At 43.6% G+C, this 25,336-nt stretch overlaps 2 protein-coding genes across 8 annotated transcripts; one reads left to right on the top strand and one right to left on the bottom strand.

Moving 5' to 3' along the window:
- Positions 1–283: 283 nt before the first annotated feature.
- On the top strand, positions 284–13,662 carry ankzf1 (ankyrin repeat and zinc finger peptidyl tRNA hydrolase 1). Of its 7 annotated transcripts, none has more exons than XR_010329016.1 (17): positions 284–524; positions 1,348–1,483; positions 1,679–1,809; positions 2,764–2,866; positions 3,044–3,255; positions 4,437–4,546; positions 4,710–4,863; positions 5,786–6,008; positions 6,120–6,227; positions 6,501–6,677; positions 7,093–7,218; positions 7,301–7,577; positions 8,121–8,232; positions 9,415–9,582; positions 9,705–9,938; positions 10,080–10,096; positions 10,464–13,662. XR_010329016.1 is itself a non-coding variant. In XM_064327510.1 (16 exons), the coding sequence occupies exons 2-16, from the start codon at positions 1,354–1,356 to the stop codon at positions 10,588–10,590; spliced, it is 2,229 nt and encodes a 742-aa protein (XP_064183580.1). In that variant the 5' UTR covers positions 284–524; positions 1,348–1,353; the 3' UTR covers positions 10,591–13,662. The 7 variants fall into 7 exon arrangements, 1 of the variants encoding a protein (XP_064183580.1); XR_010329018.1 differs by lacking the exon at positions 10,080–10,096 and adding an exon at positions 10,097–10,193 and having other exon boundaries at positions 9,705–9,847; positions 10,464–10,588; XR_010329017.1 differs by lacking the exon at positions 10,080–10,096 and adding an exon at positions 10,097–10,193 and having other exon boundaries at positions 9,705–9,883; positions 10,464–10,588.
- Positions 12,266–24,745, bottom strand: glb1l (galactosidase, beta 1-like). The gene is made up of 16 exons (XM_064327511.1): positions 24,425–24,745; positions 23,602–23,771; positions 23,253–23,403; positions 22,734–22,794; positions 21,221–21,315; positions 19,200–19,380; positions 18,705–18,763; positions 18,354–18,475; positions 17,487–17,527; positions 17,196–17,314; positions 16,923–16,997; positions 16,693–16,782; positions 16,027–16,140; positions 15,671–15,802; positions 14,885–15,106; positions 12,266–14,294 (listed from the first exon to the last, which is right to left on the bottom strand). The coding sequence occupies exons 1-16, from the start codon at positions 24,488–24,490 to the stop codon at positions 14,091–14,093; spliced, it is 1,902 nt and encodes a 633-aa protein (XP_064183581.1). The 5' UTR covers positions 24,491–24,745; the 3' UTR covers positions 12,266–14,090.
- Between the last annotated feature and the right edge of the window lie 591 nt (positions 24,746–25,336).

Genomic DNA, 25,336 nt, shown 5'->3' with positions numbered 1-25,336 from the left:
GTATTGAAAGCGGCCAAGTTCTCATACTGCCCACTACAAGATCTGGTATTAGTCTTTCATTTTTATAAGGTTACATCAAGCAAACTATTTCACTGTCATGATTAACCTTGTTAATTAGACTTAATATAATAAACATATTCAATTGGTGACATGTAAATGAAACATATCTTGTTTATTAATGATTTAATACTTAATATTTAGTAAGCATTTTTCTGAATACACATTACACGAAACACCCATTCAAGGTACTTTTATTTTGAAATCACATTACCGGAAGTGCCTAATTGTTGCCAGAAACTTTCTTCTGGCTTCACGGAAGTATAGATAGGCAGATGTCTGTTTTTAGTAGTAGAGATATTTCTGTCACCACTGCCAGCTTGCAGTTTTTGTGGAAGTCTAACTTGACCAGCTCAGTACCTTTGACTTCTCAAAGTTACGAACATCGTAACAAGCGTGTCTAAAACCTCTGTGCAAACTCAAACTATTAGCTGGGATAGGACTTCAGCAACCTCGTGGCAGTAGAGGTAACATTAATTGACATTTGCTATATATTTTGTGATGAAATTAACGTGCTATCCAGCTGGCGCTAACGTTGGATGGATTTATAATGTTGGGTAGCATAGCTGCTAGCTTGCATTTTGCGATTTAAGCGCAGTCCAGCCGTTGTTACATTTCTCAAACTGATAATCACGTTGCATATCAAGCCCTTGCTTCATCTATAAGCCAACTAGACCAGCTAGGTAGTGGCGACGTTATTGGCAGACACGTGACATGTCTTAGGTTCTTTTAAATAGTATTCTTAACTTTTACGTTGTTTAGCCTCCAGTTAAATATAACATACGCCTAACAAACCCTATGAATTTGTATAGCTGAAGCTAGCCAGTTGGCTGCTTGGTCAATCGGGAATGAATATGTTGAAATTTGAGTGTCACAAGCTGCCCCCGGCTGTGGGACATATACAGTGAGCACCATAATAGACTTCAAGCAGTCATTGCAGGCAAAGGATAGGCGACCAAATATTAAAAATGATTACTTTATTCTACATTATGTTAAACTGTCCAATATTTTTGATGCCCGAAAATGGGGGGGATCATGTACAAAAGGTGCTGTCATTTCTAAACGGTTCATCCGATATGGATGAAAATACCCTCAAATTAAAGCTGACAGTCTGCACTTCAACCTCATTGTCATTTTACCCTTTCAAACTCAAAGTGCTAGAGTACAGAACCAAAATAACAAAAAATGTGCCACTGTCCAATGAATTATGGTGCTCACTGTATGAAATTTTCACAGATAATCTCGTTTTCCTCGTTTTATCAATGCATGACCAAAGAGATTCTGTTTCAGTTCATCATGACAGCAGTTCCAGAATACTGCACCCTGTTCGATTGCCTTCAAGACCAGTCACTGCTAGAGGGGATTCGAGAGATTCTTGCTGTCCAGGAGCCACCCCTACCTGACGACAGTACATCTAATAATGAAGGTTTGAGCGAGTCAATTGATACGAACCCGTTGTTTCATTTATGACCTGGCGTACTGTAGACGCCTGCAAATTGCAGCTGCAGTTTTGAACGCAGATATCTATGGACTGAGCATATTTTTACTGTGCTGCTGCAGTAATGTATAAGGTTCAAACTCCAAAAGGCATTTCTTTCCTTTGTATTTCTGTGCAACTTAGATGTGGGGGACTTTCTCTGGGAAAAGAGTCATTTGGATGAAAAGAAGGCAGAGGGTGTTCCTGTTGGGGAGGTCTCAGACAGGATGTTTTGTTCAGCCTGCCAGTGCCCCTTTGACAGCCGTGAAGAGCAGGTGGGTGTACCAGAATCTCCACCGGCTGTGTCTGTCATAATTAGGGCCCAGAGTTAATCTCAAGCATGTGACCGACAACCTTGACTTCATCAGTTACTCTCCAGGTGCCCCTATAGATCGGTTGCTAAATTCAGACTTTCACCATTCAGCACAGGCAAATAAGGGACAATTTATGAGGTATTTATCAGTGAAAGAGAGTAAAATCATCCAGTTAGTGATCATTACTAAATAAGCGTGGAGGATGTTAAAAATTGACATACAAACAATCTCAAGATTGATGAAAGAGTATCCTACAGTATCCTACTAGTACGTAGCACGATGACAGATTTGGTTTGTTTTGCACATCTTGGAACTCACATTAAGATAATCTTACAAAGATTACAGTAGATCCTATGCTGGCGCCAAAAAATGTTTTTAGCTGCATGGAGAGAAGTGTGCGATGTTGACTTTTCCCACTTTGATGAATGGACCTTTAATGAGCACCTGTTTATGGGGGGTGCATTCTTACTACTTTTGTCAGAGAAATGGTACTGGCCTCAATTCTAAAAATGAAGCTAATTATTTGATGCCTGTACTTTCCAACAGTTTAACAAGGATGGATTGGGTATTGAATGGTGGGCAGTGGGGTTCTGAGTACGACAAACTAGAGGGAAGATGCCCATGTGTGCCTGTGTGTGTGTGTGCGTGTGTGTGCGTGTGCGTGCGCCTGTGTGTGCGTGCCTCTGTGTGTGTGTGTGTGTGTGTGTGTGCGCGCGCGCACGCTTTCACTCATAGGGGTGCCAATCCACCGGGGATTGTGGGCCAGATGGAAAGATCCTATAATGGGCACCCCAGAAAATCCCGTTCTAATATTTTTTGAGGGCCCCTGTCGCTCGTTCATCCACTCGTGCGTGTCAGTAATAAGTTGCCGAGGCATTTGGCCGCCTGACCCACCTGATCTTCTGGTTTCGGCAGACAGAGCACTACAAACTGGACTGGCACCGCTTCAACCTGAGACAGAGGCTGGTGGGGCGAAGCCCGGCCACGGCTGAGGAGTTTGAGAGGAAGACGGGAGCAGGTGAGACCCAAGCATTAGGAGGCAGGAAACCGCGAAAAATAGTAACGGGAGCCATTAAGTGAGATTCGTATTCTGGAGTTCAGAAGAGAGTACTGTAGGTTAGGTTAACGCCTGTTTATTTCCTCGTTCGTGAATTCTTGCTGAAGGCCAACATACAGTATGCTGCTTTCTGTGCAGGTGATATGTCCAGCATCTCAGGCTCAGACTCCGAGGACACGGATTCGGGCAGCGATCGGTGTTCCCATGGTGTTGAGGACCCGGCCTCTGGTGGGACTGAGAGCCCTGTTAAAATGGAGGAGCCCCTCAGCCGCCTGAGCCCCAGGGTGGTCTTCCAGAATGCTCAGGGAAAGTTCCTGTCTGTGTATCGCTGTGTCCTGCAGAATAAGAAGGTGGGTTTCATCTTAAATATAGAAGCCCTGGGAAGTGCATGTGGCTTTGAATGGTCATTGTTAAATGACTTAAAGGAAAGGAAAGTATGTCCAGTATGGTCCTAAAGGCAATCATTTGCTCATTTTCGTAGTTTTAGTTATACGTTTCATAACTCACTGTACAATTCGCTATAATCTCAGAGATGGAAATAGATGGTATTTAATCAGCGTTTGCAACTCAGTCATTACACAATCAATGCAGTTTAAAAAAAAAAAATGACAGGGGCCTCCAGTGGCGTAGCCCATAGAGTGCTTTCCACATGCTCATTGCGAGCCGCGACGTTGGCGGTTCGAGTCCGACCGCCGACCTTCGCATGTCTCTCCCTCTCTCTCCTCCTAGTTCTTCCTGTCTCTCTACACTATCCTGTCTAATAAAGCTGAAAAAGCCCCAAAAAAAATGACAAGCTTTTCAACAATCAGTTTAGCCGAGTCTGGCACAACGGAACCAGTTCTAAACAACAGCAAGAGGCTTTGTGTATCTCCGTTCACTTAGTCAGGTAAAGCTGTTTCAGCTTGCTAGATATTTGCCATTTTTTATTTAGAAGTGGCTTGAGGATTTTAAAAATAGTATTTATTGAGGGTAAACATACATGATGTCAGGCCTGATTTTAAAAGCCAACTGAGAGAAATAACATGATACCCTAATGAGCTTCCAAGACGGTTTACTGTAATCGTACTGCAATTGTAAGGTACAAAACAGTACAGCATCAGGAGGATCGCATGACTTTAAATATAAAAAAGGCTGAAAATGAGGTAATTTTACAGTTCTGACAGAAAGAGAATATGCAATATGCTCAGATTAAATATCCATACTTGTTTGGCTGCAATGCTGAATTGGAAAACAATTTATGTCACATTCAGTTGGCCAAATAATAAATTGCAGCAGGCAAATTGCAAATAGATTTTTGAAATCAATTCGCATTGTAATTATTTTTGGAAATTTCTGTGCGTAAAAAACTGTGTTGTTGAGAGTTCATTTTACACACAGACTAAATGAAATACTTGCAAAAAAACATTGCTACGCATTTCATATGAAATGCTGTAATTTACCGTGCAAACTGTTGTTGTCGGTTCTGTGTGGGTGGCACTGCTTTCATCCAGTGCGTGGAGATTAACGCCTCATCTCTCTGCCTGTCCTGCAGATGGAGGAGGTGGAGGACCTGGTTCCTACCCTGCTGAGTTTCAGTAACAAGTCTGTGTGGGTCGTTTTGATGACTGGAGGGGGACACTTTGCAGGAGCGGTTTTTCAGGGGTGAGCGGATATGTTGTTCCTCTAAATGCCAAACCTGGCTCACCGCCTGTGTGGAGACCTCAAGTGTGTGTTAAATCTACATTGTGTTGGTACTGGAATTCATTTTATTTAGTCAATAATGTTACATTCGAATGTGTTAAATGCTACTCCCATGCCGACGCAGGAAAGAGGTCCTGCAGCACAAGACGTTTCACCGGTACACGGTGCGGGCCAAGCGGGGCACGGCTCAGGGGCTGCGGGACTCCCAGAGCCGCGGCAACGCGCCCAAGTCTGCCGGCGCGACGCTGCGGCGCTACAATGAGGCTATGCTGGTTAAGGTAGGGAAGGCGCTAGCCGTTACCCGCAGAGCCTCCTCTTTACGGAACACCTGACGCTGAACAATTGCTTGCATCAGCCCTCGCTTGCTGAGTCATTACGTGATTTTTAAAAACGTTTGTTGTTCTTTTCTGTGTAGGCTAGGGATGTTCAGCTGGAAAGAGTGTTAATGAACCTTCGGGAAATGTTTAGTGGTATTTGTGGGGTCCCTTTAATGCTCTGAATCAAAGTTCGGGGAAAGAAGCAGTATTAGAAATGACATTGACTCCCCCGTTCATTCTAAAGGCACAAAAAGTAGATACTTGTACTAGCAGCTAGGTATATAAAATGTTTTTTGGTCAAACATGCATTTCTACAGATGTTTTCTGCAGGTGTACAGGTGTTTGTGAGAGCAGGGGTTAGTATTTGGCTGACCTCAGTAAAATAAAATAGTATTTTATATATAATTGTATTTGAATATGAAAAATTTTCTAACAAATGTTTTGCATTTGAAGGATTCTCAAATACTTCATTAAATGCTATTGGTATTTTAAAATTGCTTTTCAAATGCTGGTTTATTTATTATATACAATGCCCTATAAATGAAATACAGTAACCATGAGTTTTGTGTGAAAGTCCATTGGTAGATAATTTTCTCTGGATAATTCTTTCTCTGGAGTTATAGCTGTGTAAAGATTATCTGTCTTGTCATGCCTTGTTACACTACAAACTGTTGTTTGTTAAGCTTTTAGACTTACATTTACACTTACTGATTATAAATCTTTGCCTTTTTGGTGATACCACAGTTTGGTCTTCCTGACAATAACACTGATGTCATCACTACTGTAGGTCGCTCAGGTTGAGAACGTCTGCTAAGTGATTTTAATGAATGAATATTGAAAGAGTGCAAATCAGAGAATCCGTCCTTTCCCCTGTCTGTCCCAGGATGTGCAGGACCTGCTGGAGAGTTGGTCCGAGCACCTGAAGGAGGCGAGTGTGATCTTCCTCCGCGCCCCCAGCTACAACCGCAGCATCTTCTTCGGGGGGCGGGCGGCCCCCCTCGACAAGAACGACCCCCGCGTTCGCACCTTGCCTTTCGCCACCCGCCGGGCCACTTTTCGGGAGGTCGTAAGGGTGCACGCGACCCTCTCCACACTACACATCTACGGTACGCCGAGTCTACCTTACCCTCCCAATCATCACAGATTGGAGTGCCCTCGTGGTCTATAGGTGGAGGGGTGCCATGTGTTTACTGAGCATTATCATTTGTCTCCTTTAGGGAAAGACACTGATGTCTCCAGCATCTTCTGCCCTTCAAAGAAAGCATGGAGAAAGAAGCCCAGTAGACCAGAAGGAGCAGCAGACACCAGCCCTGCTCCTGTAACTGGTGAGCCGTACAGCAGTCCCTCATTCTCTCACATATTTTTCATAATTTTAAAGTCAAATTATGGAAAATATAGTGAAGACGTAATGGAGTACTTTGTATATGCCCTATATGGCAGATTTAAATACGATTCAGTCAGATTCAGAATGTTCAGAATCCAGTGTTGCCTCACTGCTTCACAGGATTCAGTGCTTCTCATTTTCCTCTGCACACATGACACAATGAGGCAACGCCGGGCCCTTCTTCTTTATGCGTTATGTTCCTCGCTTCCCACAGCGCCCCCTGTGGCAGCGGAGGAGGGAGAGCCGCAGGAGGACGGGAGCACAGACGAGGGGGACGTGGAGCTGGTGGAGGTCGAGGTGACTCTGGACACTCTGGAGCTCCGCGAGTTCGAGGTCCACCCCAGCAGGAGGCGCCGGAGGAAGAAAAAAGAGGGACACAGAGGGGCGGAAGGTAACCCAAAACGTAGTAGCATCAGATGCTCCAAGTAACGTTTCAAATAAAAAAATCCAGGGGCCTTGTGTTCATCGAGTGTTAGGACTCCCTAGAGATTTTCAGCTGTTGATTGTCAGGCGTAGTATGACCTGAACAGGCTATTATCAATTCCTGCCATTGATGTTGCAGTGGTCCCACTGGCACTTATCATTTCTGACTGATCCTCATCTTGAAACTTCGCATTTCGTTCCTCTACCCTTTTGAGTAGTCTGAACGAATATGAAGTCACTCTTTGAGTAATAGTGCATTTAAACCGTTTTTAATTTGATCCAGTCCATGTCAAAATTGAATTGGGTGCTGTTATACTGCACCCACTCGTCTAAAAGGCACAGGGTAACTTTTTGGACCGTGACCGTGAGTCTGTGTGGTTCAGTACCCATAGAGCCGGAGGAGCCGAGGGAGGGCGCGGACCAGAACGGGGCGGGGCACGCGGACGAGGAGGAGAGGCGCGCGAAGCGGAGGCCCAGGAGGGCCAAAAAGACGCAGCGCGCGGAGGAAGGTGAGACCGCGGCGTCGCTCTCTCCCCGCAGCGCCCCCTACGGGGAAGGGTAACCAAACCGGGGCTCCGCTTCCCTTCCCAGACGCGGGCGCGGACCGCGGGGAGTACGGCCTGCTGGACGCCGTCTACACTGCCTGCAAGACGGGGCAGCTGGACGCCCTGCGCGGCCTCCTGCGGCCGCCGGGCCGCGGGGACGAGGAGGGGCGCGACGGCGAAGACCGGGGGCGTCCGCCTTCCCCCGCCTTCCTGAACCGGGAGATGGACTCCTCCGGGTTCACCCTCCTGCATGTGGCTTCGGCCGCGGCTCAGCGGGGCGTGGTCAGGCTGCTGATGGACGCAGGCTGTGACCCAGCGTGCAGGTAATACCCCCCACCCCCTTACTGTGATTAAACATGCAGGATTCACTGGGGGGCGGCAGTGTAGTATAATGGTCAGGGTCCAGGGTTTATAACTCAAAGGTTGTGGGTTCAGTTCTCAGACAGGGTGATGCTGTTTTACCCTCGAGAAAGGTAGTTCACCTAAATTTCTTTGGTAAATATTCAGGTGTGTATGAGGATTGTATGTAAAAATCTAATCTGTGCAAGTATTGCCTAATTCTGATAGGTATGTAATGTAATGTATATAGGGAACACTCACCCGCTTAATCAAAAATTAAGGGAACACCCTCCTCCACCATAATAAAAAATGTATTTAATTCCATTGCATTACATTACATTATAGTCGCTTAAAAGGAAATCCAGTAAGAAAGAGAAAAAGACAGGCTTTTACCTCCCAGGTTTATACCTGCATTTTTTATTGGAAAAAATGCTTTCCGAAGTGCAGGAAGGATGGGAATAATAAATTGTTATTTAAGTGTTAATGAACTGCACTGTAGTCATGGGTGTTGTGGTCACTGCGTTCAGAGCTGTTAAGGGACAGACGCCCTACGCCGTGGCACCTGACAAGGACACCAGGAACGTCTTCCGCAAGTACATGGCTGAGCACCCCGATAAGTACGACTACAGCAAAACGCAGGTGAGCCTGCGTCCTGACACTGCGCTGAATAAAGAAGGCCGGCCTCTGTAGCACAGCGCAGACACTGCAGTAAAGAGGAGGCGTCACCACGGTCACTGCGCTACTTTAAAACCCACGAGGGTCCTCGAAGGACAACTTAGATAGAAACTTAAATAGGGAAACTTAAATAGAAGTACTGAAAGTTGTCAATCAGTGAAATGAACAGAAATGTTGACAGACATACTGCTGAGTGCTTGAACAAGGTTTTTTTTTTGCCAGAGAGAGAATTTTTGCCAGAGAGAGAATTGGCCATTCGTCCTATGATGCTTCTTGTCCATGTTTTATAGAAATGATGCTCATTGAACAGGGGAGGCCTCTTTGTGTTCCGGAAAGTCAGGGGGTTTTCTGATTTCCGTTGTTACATCATCACTACAGCAATTAAAACAGCTGATTACACTTAATTCATCTCCATATTTTATTGGGTATAAATTGGTTTCTGATTTTAAGGTGGAATCATAAGCCAGCCTACATTGTGTTGTCACCCCTGCCTTACTGTAGAAACTGTTCATGGGTTAGAATCTACTTTATGCTTAAAAAGGTTGGCAGGGATTGAAAGAGCTGATCATTGGGCAGCATTTTCCTTTTCAGGGATACTGAGGCTGGTGATCAAAGAATGAGGCTCCATGACAACAAAACTGGGTGGAGCTACCGTGTGTTTACACTAGCTCACTGGTTTGAACCAATCACTATTTTTCTGTTCATAGCAAACTTTTCCTCTTGGTTCAAAGTCAGTGAATGAAAGCTCTAGCTCTACCCAGTATCAGGTTCATAAGACATAATTTTTCATCATCACTAATTGAGGCCAGTTCATATTATTTGATTCTCTGGAACACTTGGGATGTAGCCAGCCTACTGTACCATCTTTCTTGGTTTTTGATATATGAGAATAGAACACTGAAAGAACTTCCCTTGAATTGGTGTAATCATCAGGAATCATAAATTCCCAGTAGAATGATCAGTGCATCAGATTCCTCTGGGATGTTCAGGGTAAATACAAAGGTTCATTTCTCAGGACTTGTGGCACCACGGCAAGATGTGGCACCACGGTTTATGCACTTATTGTACGTCGCTTTGGATAAAAATGTCTGCCAAATAAATGTCATTTAATGTAATGTAACGTGCGCGTACGTCCGTGCGTTCCAGATCCCGGGGCCGCTGACGGAGGAGATCGAGCTGAAGAAGGCCGAGAAGAGGCGCGCGCAAAAGGTCGCCAGAAAGCAGCGAGAGAAGGAGCAGAAAGAGGAGAGGCAGAAGCAGGAGGCGGAGCTGGAGGAGCAGAGGAAGTTCACGTCTCTCAGCGACAGGGAAAAGGTAGGGCGCGGCGGGTCGGAAGCGGCTGTGTGGAGCGAGGGCTTGTGTTCGCTTCAGAGGTGTGCCCTCGCTGTTTGTCCTCTGACCTGACCTCTGCAACCCTGTATGACCTTGTGCCACAGAGGGCCCTGGCTGCAGAGAAGAGATTGGCACAGCAGATGGTCTCCACCGGGACCGAGTTCACCAACACCAGGTAATGCTCCACCGGGACAGGGTTCACCAACACCAGGTAATGCTCCACCGGGACAGGGTTCACCAACACCAGGTACTACTACACAAGGACAGAGTTCACCAACACCAGGTAATGCTCCACCGGGACAGGGTTCACCAACACCAGGTAATGCTCCACCGGACAGGTTCCACACAGGTACTACTCAGGACAGAGTTCAGCACACAGGATGCTCACCGACGGTTCACCAACACCAGGTAATGCTCCACCGGGACAGAGTTCACCAACACCAGGTACTACTACAATCAGTACAACACAGGTAACCAAGGAGTTCACCAACACCAGGTACTACTGGCAGAATCTGCTTGTGTATTTCTGTAGTGCAGAATCATGACTATCACTCCCAATGCCCCACTCATCTCCAGTTCAGTATTTATGCAAGGTAATGGACCTCATTTATCAAATGATCATGCAGGGTTGACCGTGAAGTCGGTTTATGCACATTTTCATGGAAAGCATCCGATTTATTAGCTTGACTGTAAATCTAGCTGAGATCAAATATGCAGGACAGGTTCAGATCTTGCACGTGCACTTTTCCAGCACGTGCACATTTCCTTTGTGCTGCAGACGAGCGCATGTCAAACGTGGTTCGTTTGTGGTTTGTTTGACTAATGTGAAGAAGCGCTTCTTCTTTTCTCTCTCTGTGCCTCAGGCGGTGCTGGCAGTGTGGAGAGTCTCTGCTGGGGAAGATCCCCTTCGAGTACCTGCACTTCTCTTTCTGCACACCCCGCTGTGTCCAGCTGCACCGCAAGGCCAAGGCCTCCGACACCAAGCCGTGACCTTTGACCTCTCACGTCCTGCCGTGACCTCTCATATCTGAACCTCACCAGATGTAGAGCAGTCTGGTTAGGAGAGAGGCCTGTTGCTACTGCCACTGCCTCACCTCCTGCCTGTTGCCCTCTATGGACAGTTAATCTGGATGAGCATTACCGCCTGTAATACTCAGGGAAATGTAGTTTCCTGACTTAATAATGTTATGTTTAATTTAACATTTCAGTATGATTTTGTACATGCAGGGTCTTCTGGCCTCATGCATGTTGCATTTCACATGATACTGTGTTGTGTCATGACCAGCTGTATTATAATGTTTACAGCAATAGAATAATTGCAGGAATGCATGCAATTATAATAATTATTAATTATTATTATAATTAATTGTAATATTTATTCATATAAAAAATAGTAATTACCAGTGTCCACTTACATGTTGACCTTGTAATCTGAATGCTTTTAGTTGATTGCAGCACTTGGAAATAATGGAAAACCATTTAATGTGCACAAACCACATAATGTTTTGCAGTTTTGTGTAATTGCCACTTCATTTGATTTAAAACCCCACATGAATATTTGTACAATCAGAAATGATTACCATTTTGAATTAAATGTTTTACAAGTACCAATTAAAGATTGAATATGGCCTGGGTTGCTGCACAGCTCATTTGGTTAAGGCACTACACTGTGGTGCATGGATGAGTCTTGCAGCCTCTGGACCATGCCAGTGCTGACTGTGGCTGGTGGCTTCATAGGGTGACATGCAATTGGCGATGAGCTCCGTGTTCATTGCTATCTAGCGACCCCCGCTGGTTGATCGGGCGCCTGTAGATTGCAGTCAAAGCAGTGAACAGGTCTTCCTCTGACTCCGCCCTGTGCGAGCTCAACTGTAGTCTGCTGTGTGTAAGTAAGCAGCTGGTGACACTACGTGTTTCTGAGGAGAGCCGTGGATGTCTGCACTCTCACAAATAGTGTTACAGTTTGTAGTTCCAAAACCCGGAAGGGAGTTCGCATATTTCAGCCATGGGATCCCTTCGCAGATTTCCAATGCTTTTTTCCCCCTGGGGATTTAGATTTCTGTGGAAAATAAGGTCTGTGGTTAACGTAAGCCCAAGAGAGTTTCATATTTTGTACTAGGAGATAAATTACACCCCTTAATATCTCAACTGTGAATTTCGAAGCCATTATGTGTTTTAAAAGTTAAGTTGCTATCAAGCAACCTGCTTTTTGAAAGCACATAATGGTGGAGGAATGTGTATAGTTTAAGGGTTTAGGAACTGGGTGTGTAACTAAAAGCTTGCAGGTTTGAGTCCCAGCCCAGGCACAGCTGCTGTACCCTTGAGCAAGCACTTTATCTGAATTGCTTCAGTAAAATATCCTGGTGTATAAATGGATTGTTCGAAAAACTAATCTGTGTAAGCAACTCTACTAAAGTGTCTACTAAAGTCTACTAAGGCTCACCTCTCAGACAGAACTAGGTCTGTGATGTAGCACTGTGTGGCCTGTAGGGGGCAAAAGTGACCAGTCTGTAGGCGAGGCATGAAATCAGAGCGCATGTCCTTCAGTCACTGTGCTCTGACTGTGGAGGTGCAGGTGGCAGAACTTCAGAGGAACATTTCAGCACCTGGTTATTTTGTATTTCATGCATGTCATCTTAAAATAAGTGGACGTGGAGCATCACGGTTCGGTATAGTGCATTTTAATGTAAGGCATGAAAAGTTACAATATGAACAAATTCTGCATTTGCTTGGGCAGCAAACCTCTGAACCACACCAACTCTCTGGCTTTATTTGATCACATCTCAACACAGGTCCTATGAGTGGAGGCTTTTCTTTTCCTAAGCTATCAACTGAAAACCAGACGTCCTTCCTTCACCTCTTTCACACTGAAACGTTTGAAAGCTGGAACTGTACATCATAGCGCAGGAACTGTTGCAGTGGAGATAGTGAGAGACAGATTCCCATTGCTTAAACGGAAGCAGGATATTATGGTACTATTGCATACGGTAGAGTGACATCACAACATTTCCATTGGTCTGAATTTATGCACCTTTAGACTGCTGATTTCCAATATTGTGGGACTTAATGGAAATGAGCACTGTGCATATAAAACATTCAAGTTATTTCAGCCAAGTTAGCAATAAAAATGTACTGCAAGGAAATGGACAGTTTTAATATGCAATGTTAAGTACCCTGGTCCTTGGTTATGTAAAAAAAAAAAAAAAAAATTATGACCAAGTAATTGTCATGACTGAATACACTGTGTGAAGCTTGAGCAAATCATGACACCACTTTTCATAAAAAAAGAAATGAATAAATCATCAGTCAGTAAAAAAGTTGTTATAGTTCTAGTGTATGTTTTTGATTGGCCCAAAGGTTTTTGTGTGTGTTAAAGGATATTTTAGACGCAGAAATTTCTGTGTCTAATCATAGGGGCATTGACAATGTAACTCAAAAGTAACTCCAGAACAGCTTGTGCAGTGACATTGTTTCCAAAGGCTCTACATACGAACACATACTTTTTATAGCATTTATTCACAAGTGTAAACATAAAAATGTTTCTATTTCGTGTCAGTATTTCTCAGTTTGTAAGCTGTGTATGCTCTTGCCTTTGTTCTTGCATGCCTGACATTAGCAAAGCTTCTTACAAATAGAAACCGAAGCTACTATTCTCAGAATATGAAACGGAAGATAGTTTCAGTTACATTTCTGAAAGTTATTTGCGCCTGAATTTACGGATGAGGAGTTTCAACTGACAGGCTGAGAGGTCAAAGAGGACAGCTGAACCGGCATGCAGACATCCAGAGGACATCGAGCCCCAATTTCAATAAATCTGGGTTGTCTTAAGATAGCTGGTGAAAGTGACTCAATGTTTTTGTCAGTTTTGCCCCGTAAGTTGGAATTGCACTAGCAATAACCCTTTTCGGTTCTGTTCATTTGCTGTTGCTTTGAGGGGCTTCTCTCGCGGGTAGTACCGTTGATACAGGAAGCCGGGCCACGCCTTTCCTTGAGCGTCACGGTCTATGGCTGCATGCTTCATCAGAGACAGTTTCAAATGAAGATAGGAACAAAAGTAATATACACATGTACAACCTCCAGAGGTGTAATGTCACTGTACAAACAGTTTAAATGCATTTTCTTGCTTTCAACCGTAAACCCCACCAATGTCCCTATAGTGGAGCAGTAACTTGTAAGGTCTGTATCTAAAATATCCATCACACAGAAAGATTGTCTGGACCAATGGAAAACTTAAGCACTAAAAGTAAAAGAATATCAAAAACTCCAGAAGGTGAACTATCCTTTTAAGGGAAACGTGGCCACTGATTGGGTGGTGAAATGACGAATTGGATTTTTCAGTTGGTGAAAGGTACATGCTGAAGCATGTTCTGGTTGACTGGCTGAGGATGGGAATACAGTTTGGACTCTCGGCAGTACAGGGCCTCGAGGGACGGGCTGACAGGAATGAAGCAGGTCCTGACTGGCAGGCGCTCCGCCGCGGTGCCCCCGGCTCAGGGCTTCTCCGTGGCGTTGCTCAGCTGTGCCCGGTCCATGAAGAGAACCCTGGGCTCGTGCGGCGCTTTCTCCAGCTCCAGCACCGTGATGTTGTTGGGCTGGGAGGAGCTAAGCACGGGCCCCGGGACGTACAGAGTCTGCTGGGGGCCTTTCTGTGGCCAGTACCTGCCCAGGTTCACACCATTAATCCACACCTGGCCCTGGGAGAATGCGAGATTGAGACACGGCGTTAGCCTTGTAGGGCAGGACAGGGACACCCCAATGCCCCCCCCCCCGGCCCATATCAGACAGCCAACCCCCCAAAAAAGCCTTACATATGCCACAGCTGTCCATTCTTCTCACTGCAATCTCTGTATTTATGTAATAAAGCAGATTTCCATTTACAGTCCTATATTTGTTTCTGTTTCACTGAGAGCTTTGCCTGCTTCACTCAGCTGACTATCCAGGCACTGGGGAAATAATCTGGTTTGTGCTCTGTCTACTGCAGACAGTCCAGTCATAAGGACACTTAGAAAGGGCCGTATGGGACTCTGGATTGATTCTTTTCATTTTCATATTTCTTATTCCTCAGTTTTTCATATTTTCTCCCATATTGAAATACCTCATTCCCCTCATCCTGGTCACACTGCGGTCACACTGCTCACTGTAACCCAGTTCCCCTGAAGGATGCTACACTCTGGACACAGTTAGCTCTGACGTGGTCAGTACATCGCTACACCACAGACCACTGCTTCTGCTATTCTGTGGCCTCTATGTTTGCTAATGAGTATCCTGCTATGGTTTCACTCACCTTAGTCCATCCGTGTAGCTTCAGGAAGGTATCCCAAGCAAAGCCAGTGGGATCCAGTGTTCCCATATAGAACATGGGTCCATCTGAGCTGGCAGTGCTGGGAATGGCATTTTCAAGGCCTGAGTGAGGCCACCCATTGGCTATGGCCCCATCAATGTCCAGGGAGTAGATCAGCCAATCAGTAAGGACGTCTTCGCCCAGAATGAGGTCACTCACCAAGCCCTAGAGACAGGATCAACCAATCACAGTGACTCGTTGATTAATCACAAGCATATTACTGCAAGGTTCTGTTCACATACCTGGTGCACCTAAGGAGATGCAGGTTTAGGATGATAATAATGTATATGGTCTGATGCTGAGAATAGACTGCACTATAGCAATGCTCTTTTCGCTGGCCTCCCAGAGTGATGTCATTGGAGAATTACAAATGATCTATAACACAGCAGCCAGTGTGCTGACAAGGACAAAGAAGTGGGCATACATTACTGCAGTACTTCGGTCTCTGCACTGGCTCTCAGATTTAAACAGATTTTAATATTTTACTGTCGGTTTTTAAAGGCATACACAGTACGGCACCTGAGAGCCTAACAGACATGCTTGTACCTTTCTGTACTGTAAACCAGAAAGAACACCAGAACGGACACAGCTAATCAGTTTTACAAAAATTGTACGTGGATACACAACTGGCATCTGTGAGTCACACAAGCTTATGCCACCTCCGTGTGTCTGATCAAAGGGCAGTGCAGTGCTGGGCGTGCTGCAGGAGCAGGCTTAGATCAGACGTGCCTTGTGGTCATTGATCTTCGTGCCAAAGTTGACCCTCCCCATGTTCTCCACCAGAATGTCCAGCTGGTCCCCGGCCTGTCCCGTCACCTTCATCGCCAGGGTGATGTCCCTCTCCAGCAGACCCTGGTACTCCTAGGTCACAGAGGCACACGTTTCTGAGATTACAGTCTGAAACACGCAACATCAAAAAACGACATTTACATTACTACTGACACTGAATATTTAAGACTGCAAATCTACCAATGCACTCGTTTCTGAACATTGTGAATGCCTGGCACTGTTCCATCAGGGTCAGGTTTGGTTAGGACCAAATCACCTAACCAGGCTGGTTTAGGTGATTCTGGTCGTGCTCTTACCCCGTTGACAGAGACGTATGCGCGGTCATGGACGCCGTTCAGTGGAGAGAGGAGGGGTGTCGGCTCTGTGAGAGTCCTGGGCAGTTTGGTCCGATAATGTATGAACCCATAATACTGAAAAACAGACAATATTAACCGCAGTACTGCAACAGAGACAATGTTAACCACAACCCTGCGATACATACAAATATTAACTCCCAATACTACAAAACAGACAATATTAACCACAACACTGCAATACACACAATATTAACAACAACAATGCAATACACATATTAACTGCAATACTGCAAAACAAACACCGTTAACCGCAACACTGCAATACACACAATATTAACAACAACAACAATGCAATACAGACAATATTAACAACAACAACAATGCAATATAGACAATATTAACAACAACAATGCAATACAGACAATACTATCTTGCTTAATTAGTCAAGCAGACCTCATCATTTCTGGGGCCAGAATCTCAACAGCAGTGAAATACCAAGTAGCTTCCAAACTCTGATCTTGTCCTACCTGGGAGCTCTTTACCATAGAATGTGTGATGCCGTTTATAGAACAGTGTGTGAGGTGTAATATTTAAGTGTTTTCTCCGAGCAGCAGGCCTGTCTCAGGGGACATACTCACTCTAATGCCACTGTGTACAAGGTCCTACCTGTTTTATCTCCTCAAAGGTCAGGGGATGCTGTGATTGGACAGGGCCCTGGGGTGACAGCCTGTCCAGCAGGCTGCTCACATTGGAAACCTGCAAACAGTGCAGTTCAATTAAGCGAATATCACAGAGTACACTGTACTATACAGAGAGGGGGGGAGGTTTGTATACACAGCATGATTGGCTGTTTAGATATCAATGGGCCAATTACAGGAGAGAGGACACGGACGCACCTTTTGTAGAGTGACAAATCCATAGCCAAACTTAGGGGTGGCGGGGGGCATAGGGCCTTCAGGAACCGTGTAGAACTGGATAAAAGGACATTACAAACAACAACAATAACAACAAATATTTGTAGTATTTAGCATACAACTGGGTGGAATGCCTTAGTTGAATAATATTTTCTGCTCGAACAACAGTAATTTGAGAATGTGGTCAATTCGGATTAAATCAATTCAGGTATTACAGAATCTGTGTTGGGCAGCTTTGGACTCTCTCAGACTTACTCTCTTTATAACATCTCTGATGGCCAGCAGCTTTTCTGTGGGGTCTCCTGCCTCCGACAGAGGGGCATTGTAGTCGTAACTGGTCACCACTGAACGGAACCTTGTGTCATGGTCAGCTCCTGAACAGTCAAGTGATCAAACGTCAGACGAGCAGCCTAGCATGTGTCTCTGCTTCCCTGCAAGTCATTACCACATAACTGAATGATACTTATGATACTTTCATTTGGTGTGACTGGTAGCTAAGAAGAATGCAATTAAGAGGAGAGGTACATTCATGAAAAGCTGACAAACCGTTCCAATAGCCAAAGTTTGTTCCTCCTTCAAACATGTACCTAGAGGGAGAGAACAATAGTCAGTATGTATAGATTATGTTTCAGAGGAAGTGGGTGCTATTCCTCAAACAGTACCTCCGTAAACGTGTTCACATATACTGTACCACCGAAATAGCTGCAGCTTTCTCTTACGTTGCAGCTCAGTCTTACGGTTCATTTCCTGTTAATCTACACGTTCTCATATTTTCTAAACATACAAGTCATTTGTGGGGGGTTTCACATCTCTAAAACCACTACGCAGCGGATGTCTGCTGAATATAGCCTGCTTTCCCTGCTAAACAGAGAAGTGCAGTTTTTTTTACCGTGCTGCAGCCTTTATACAAATATAATGGTGGATGTTACAGCACAGGTCACAAAATATAGGTGTGAATTAATGCAGAATGATGAGACCCAATGAGGTTCAGTCTAAGGTGTTGTGAAACCATGCGTAAACTTTGTGTCTGCAAATGAGAATGCCTGAAGCCAAATGGCTGCAGTGAATAAGCAGGCATTCAAGAACAGTAACAGAATACCCGTTGCCAGTTACATCAGCTGTGTTTATTGGTAGCCTATTTAGCCGGTTATTGCTTTATAGCAGAAGATGACATTTAACACGTTTTCCTCACTGTGATGCATATATCAGTTGGTTAACAAACAATGTGAACAGTATTCCACAGTTGGCATATTCCAGTTAATTTTCGTGAAGGGAACACGGCCAAGACTAAGATATACTCCCCAACGCCATCTGAGAACAAGAGTACACAAACTCCTTCATAATGCCTGTCTTATTACACCCCCCCCCCCCCCCGGATGTTACCCTCAGCCAGCAGAGCAAGGTGTCACTCACATATTCACACTGGCACCCATGGACAGCATATCTCCCAGCATCTTGCAGACTTTCTCAGTGTCCACCTGGGCGTGCTCGTCTCCCCAGTGATCCAGCCAGCCCGTGTAGAACTCTGAGTTCACCTGCAACACAGCTCAGTCAGGCATGCCCTGGCATCCGGATCTATCTATTGAGCTTATCTTCCCTCATAATATGTCTGGCCAATTCAGTGGTAATTCACAGAAAAAAGAATTCAGATGGACAATTGCAAAAAGTAACGAAGACAGATTACACCGGTTCCAGACACGCCGCGTGTGAGAGAATGCCAGACGATATCGTTTTGGAACATGATGCATGAAATACATGACTCACCAGAGGACCTCTTGGTTCAAATCTCCGTTGACGATTGAAAGCTGTGCTGATGTTAGTGTCTGAGGAGAAAATAAGAGGGAGCAGATAGACGGGTGTTATGGGTGTCACGTGCACCTGACCATAAAGCTGAAACGGACTCAAACACCATTTACACTACACAATCTGAATGGAAAAAAATCTGGATTTTAATATAACAGAAATTTCTTGCAAGATGTTGAAGAACACATTATGGTTGCAATATTAATAAAGGGCACGCTGGCTATTATTGAACTCTGAAAGACTTGTGCTTCACCTTCTTTTCATTATGAGCAGACTTAGATATCAAATAGTTGTTTCTCAGATGTTAATTAGCCAATCAGCTTGTGAAAATGTGACTTAGTCCTGTATACAGGCAAGTCGAGGTCTGACAAACTCCCAGTCAATCTATATCTTTCAATATTTGAACTTCCTACAGTGACACTGCGACCCGCCGTCCCCTCCTCCTTCGTACAGTACCTGTCCCAAAGTCTATGGTGGCGTACAGGCCCTGCAGGCTCCCGCAGATCATCTCCCGGTCCGTGTTCCCGTCGGTGGTGAAGAGAACTACGTCCTCTCCCAGGAAGTAGCGGAAGAGCGTGCGCAAGTGCCGCATGTAGTTGTAGTCACAGGCGAAATAGCTTCCATACTCGTTCTCCACCTGATTACCAGAGGAAAGATCAAGGAGGGAACTACATTTTCCATCTATCTGAGCCCTGACTGCTGTTCATTATTTGCTGTTCAGTCAACCAAATGGGACTGAACGCAGCGTGTAGGAGTGGAGTGCAGCAGAAGCAACACAAAATTACACCTTAGCAAGCTCCTCATTATCACTGATGCAAAAAAGGCATTAAACGGAAATGAGTCACACTCTCCTTGATAAAAACTGAAACGCTATAAAGATCAGACAAAGGGGCATTCATTATTTTCTAAAGAATACAAGGTGGGAAATTCTATTGTTTATGGTAAGGGCCAGAACAAAGTAATACAGTTCACAAGAGGACAAGGGCAAAGATAGTGCATCACCCTCAGGTCTGATTTGAAATGTTATTCCAATGAGGTCCTGATTACCACTGGTTTGACTTCTGGTTGTTAAGTTAAACTAAGGTATGTAAACACAAACTGAGAATAAGTTATTTAAGAAATAGAGGATTTTTCCTGGCTCAAAATGAGGCAGAGGTGATAGTGTGAGTAATCAAGCAAATTGTAAACATGTTGTCCCCCACCAATAATGTAGTGTAGCCACCTCCGATTTTGTTGGGTGGGGGACAATTACTTGACCTTTTCCCAACTGCACAGTCTCTGGCTCCAATTTGTAAAACACGGTGGGACACTTTTCACAAGCCCACGGAGAATCGATGGGTGATGTCGATGTCTATTTTCACTACAGTCTATGGGCACGTCATTGCCCAGCCATTTAATGATGGCTAAACGAAATAAATAAATATATTTTTTTTTTAAACAATTTTTTGTGTCCTATTTAATCCCACGAATTCTGCTGTATCGCCCCGCTTCTGTTACTGTTAATAAAATCATGAACAACATAAATCTATTGTGTTATTATTGTGAGAGTTGATATTTCTTGACATAAAATGTTATCAGAACATAAGTGCATCAGTGTAAAACACAGATTTTGAAATGAGGGAGCTCGGAGTAACATCTGATCATGCACTCCGTGCATACACCTCGATACAGCCACTGTAGCTTTGTGTTCTTCAGTAGTGACTTTCCTAGTGCAGTGTGCTGATTACGATACAGCCCCACAACGGAGTAATGCCGCCATAGCAGTTATAAAAATCCACCATGCGTGACACATGCATTTATAATGTTTTTTCATGTTGACGTCGGTCAGAATTTTGAGGAAGCAGTATAAAATTCAATTGAGGCGCCCACCTCTCAAGGCAGAAAAAATCCTGAAATAAAGCAACTAAAAATAAATAATGAGTGAAATTAAAGCATTTATATATACAGTGCAGTGTGTAAGTATCTGAACAGTGACATGATTTTTTGTTGTTTTGGCTCTGTACTCCAGCACATTAGAAATGAAATAAAGCCATGAGCATGAGGTTAAAGTGTGGACTGTCAGCTCTAATGTGAGGGTATTTACATCCATACTGGGTGATCCATGTAGGAATTACAGACTGTTTTATACATAGCTCATTTTAGGGACGCAAAAAAATTAACCAATTGAATCAAAGTAGAATTTTGTGAATCTAGTGAATTTAATTGAATACTTCAGAAAGTAATATTCTTACACCACACTGAATTTTATTGAATTATAATAGTATTACATTTGTGTTACTGTATAGCTGTATCCCTTATGTGCTCACACTGTATGTTTTTACCTTTATCTGTAATATTCCTTAGCTGCATAGCCAAGACAATTTTTCAGTTCTATCTTAGTGTACCTACCGCCTGTCTATTTTACAGCCATTTTTAAAAATGTTTCCTCCCAGAGATTTTCTTTCCTGTACAACAGCCATCCACAGAGTTCCTCTCACCTGCACACTGATGATGTTCCCCCCATTATTGTAGAGCCGTGGCCTGATCTTGGGCAACAACACGGCCAGCCAGTTGCTCACTGCTTGCAGGTAATCTGCGGAAACAGAGACTGGGATGTCAAACAACTTAAAATAACAATGAATCCGTGTAATCAGTATCCAGCTGTGGGTTCCTCAGTCTGATTCACAATTTCCCTCACTGACTCATTTACAATCATGATGCTCAGATACAGGGAATCTCTTATTGAAGATTATCAGACAAGATTTATCTTCCCTGTTACTAGGGTCACCATTTTCCTTCTGGGGGAGGAGACCCAACCGTGGGTCTCCTCCCCCATATGTTACTCTGAGTTCCCTGCGTTCGAATGGTGACCCTAGGTTGAAGAAGGTGACAGGTTCCAAAATCTACTGTAACCTTGTAGTAGTGCGTTTTGGAGCCTGTCACCTTCTTCAACCCTCACAAATTTGCTGCCCTGTACAGTATATAAATACAACAAATAATTCAAAGAAATTATTATTACAAAGCAACCATCCTGTGTGGTGATGTTTTCATATGGAATCGAATTAGAACAGAATGTTGTTTTCTCAGTTTTAAGTTTTGGACTTGTTCAATTTAAAGCATCGTAACTTGGGCTGTGATTGAGATATCTAAACCATTGAAGAGAATATTGTTCGTAACAGCTCATAGAATTCATAAATCAACTCAAAAACCGAAAACAATCTGCCATGTGAAGGGGTTCTCCTCGTGAAGACCCCCAGACCCCCTGTCCACTTGGCCCTCACGCTTTCAGATTCAGTAAGGAGCCCATGGCGCCTGGCACAATGCACACAGGTGCAATATATTCTTCAGAGTTTGCAATTTACCCATAAATCCAGTAAATGCACACAAAACAAACAAAAAATCAACCTATATAATAAAAACATGTAGACCAACAATAAGGGGAAATCGTGTGTCAACAGGTCACGAGAAACCTATGAGCAGATGTCATCCACAAATTTAACAATGTATTTTTGAGTGCAAACATTCCACTACAAAAACTAGATACCCCCCATATACTGTATATTTCTCAATAAGCATGTAATCAGTGGTGAAGCAGCTGCCTGTTTGCTATATGTGACAGTGTGGGAACGCTGCTACACAGGCCGAGGGATCGCGGAAATGCAGGCGAGAAAACTGCTTTTGTGACAGGATGTGAGTGACAGGCCTGGTCTGTGCAAGAAAGAGTTTGGGAGCGCGCAAAAGAGCTACAGCTGTGTGAGAAGGCACTTCATCTTTTGCAGGAAGGAAGTTGAGCTGTATCAGAGGAGCCTGGCCTGTGTGGAGAGGGGCTTGTGGTTTGTGGGGTGAGGTTTAGGCTTTATGGGAGTGGCTTGGGCAATAGAGGAAGGAGCTTGTGGTTTGTGGGATGAGGTTTAGGCTGTGTGGGAGTGGCTTGGGATTGTGTTTTGTGGAGGAGGAGCTTTGGCTTTGTGGGGAAGGCCTAGAATGGTGCGGGAGGGGCTTGGACTATACCTGGATCAGCAGAGCGAAGAATGATATTAGGCTTCTGAAGCAGCCAGGCAGGTAATCCACCCTGGAGGAAGAGACATTCAAAGTAGACTCAATATTGTGTGTGTGTGAAAGACTTAGGAGGCCTTAATGGAAAAGCAGGAGGCTAGGTCTTTAACTCCAACATTCCAATGTCTATATGTCTGAATCATTTTGGAATTTTTTCTGCTGGTCCATATTTGACCCCTGTCTGGCAAAAGGAGAAACACAGACCTTGATGATGTGTAAAAGCTGGCAGTTCTTTCCAAAGGTTCCTCCCTACTCTCATGTTCTCATGATGAGTCCACTGGGTATGACTAAACTGTGACCTAGTTCCTCATCTGATCTCTAAAGTGAGTGTCACACAATATAGTCCTTACATAATAAAAAGCTACAATAAAAACAAGTTTGCTAGATGACACAGCTACTGTATATACTATCAAGCAATCATGAAAGTGTGCCAGTATGCCAGTATGAAAGTGCAAAGTCTACAGCAGATCTTACCATCTCCCATTCTGCACAGATGTAGGGTCCTGGCCGAAGGATGACCAAAAGGCCTGTCTCATTAGCCAGGTCAAGGAAGTGTTCAAGGTCTTGATCTCCAGTGAATTTGTACACGCCTTGCACAGTCTCGTGGTAGTTCCAGGGCACATAACTAGAGGGAGAAAGGGCAAATGCTGTAGAATACTGTTTCCCTACAGTTGTGCTAGTCTGTAAAACAATACAGTTGAAGGTGAGAAAGAACTGGTAAGAAAATAACATATGATGTCCAAATATTTTAAGTGATTATGCATTTATAAGGTGCGATTACATGTGCAATTTACATTAGAACTGCATTTGGATTTGGGCCTACATTTGAATGGCGTTCAGTCCAGTCATGTACATCTTCAGCAGGCGGTCCTTCCAGTAGACCCGTGGAATACGGGAGTAGTGTATGCTGCCAGAGACATATTGGAATGGTGCACCATCCTTCAGGAAGCAGTTGTTCTTGTAGTCTATAGAGAAACTTGGGGCTCCGGATGCCTGGAGACCACAGGAAAAACACAACCAAATACAGCAAAAAGTTCAGTGTACAATCAACTCTCACAACACCTTTAGTAGAGTACATTTGGTCCCAATTTGACACAAGAACTCAGAGTTGATTCAGCACCAATAATCCCCCAGGGGAATAAGAGATGAATGAACTACAACCAAACATATTAACAAAAACAGGACAGGCATCTGGACAGTATTCATCAGGTGATCTTAATTTCCTACACTGAACAAAGTTGAACATTGATCAAAAAAAAAAAAAAAAAAAACAGATGATGGAATGATTCACAAGTTAACTCAATGTAAATCAATAAAATATGTTAACAAAATTGATAGATTTAAACTGACTCAACTTAAAAATACTTCTTATGAATCATTACCTTTTTTTTTTAGCTTGATCAATGCTAATTTTTTCACAGTAAAATTGCTAATTGCAATGTAAGAATTTGGCAGGTTGTTACTTCAAGTTAACTTTTATTTCAAAACAAATCCACGCTTTTGTAAAAGGGAGCTACTTTCTTTTCATTTTGCAAATAATTAACTAATAATTAACTTAAGCAAATAAAAGTTAGTGAATTGAGTTAGCTAACTAACTTGGATTTACCATACACTGAACTAGCCGACATAACAAGCTTGATACTTACCATATCTGTATTAATAACAAAACAAGCCAGACTAAGAACAGCAGTGAAAACAAACGGGGTATTCATAGTCTCTAAAGCGTTATATCACACGACCCGAACATCTCCCTCAATGTATCCTTTCACGACGTACAAGATGTGAAATTAGCTAGCTCTTTAGAAGTTATCTGTATAACAGCTTTTTATAATGGTCAAATTAAATGCGATCCAGTCACATAGTTCAGTCTTCCCTGGTGTACGGGGACAGGTAAGAAGTAACAGTCCCCACGTAACTAGTTTATCAGTTAGAAAATGCTTATCATGTGATTCTCGTGTAGCTTCCGCTAAGTCTGTAACGAAAAAACGCACAGAGACTATTTAATATTGGTTGAGAGGTTGTACGTATTGTTTTTCCCTAGTTCCGTTATTAAAGTTCCGGTTTGTTTTCAAAGCGAGGAACAGAGAAGTTCCGCTCTTCGCGATATGTTATTTAACAGTGACATGACCAAAATTCTTAAGTGGATGAGTAAACATTCACCCAAATATTTCAGTAGAGTATCTTTGAAACACATTCCACGAATTTTAACCAGTTATTTGCTCATTTTAACTTCATCAACTGCTTGAGTGTACAGGGATGTTTTTATTTTGTGCCTTTATTTTATTTAATGTTTTCGTGATTGTATCTTTAATTTTATATCATTTTTATTTTATATATTTCTTTTAATTTTTAAAATTTTTATTTTATATTTAAATAATTTTGTCCTTGAACATTTTCACTGAAATTTCACCAGTGACTAAGTGTACTGGGCCAGAGACTGAGAAAGTAACTTGGTCCACAAACTTGAAATTTTACATCTGATTCATGTATTTACCACTGTCACTCTCAGGCACCTCACATTTACTGCTAACCGATCACCAGAGCTGAACACTACAGAG

The sequence above is a fragment of the Anguilla rostrata genome, chromosome 3 (genome assembly GCF_018555375.3).
Source record: "Anguilla rostrata isolate EN2019 chromosome 3, ASM1855537v3, whole genome shotgun sequence".
Classification (NCBI taxonomy): Eukaryota; Metazoa; Chordata; class Actinopteri; order Anguilliformes; family Anguillidae; genus Anguilla; species Anguilla rostrata.
This window is presented reverse-complemented; position numbering and strand designations above follow the sequence as displayed.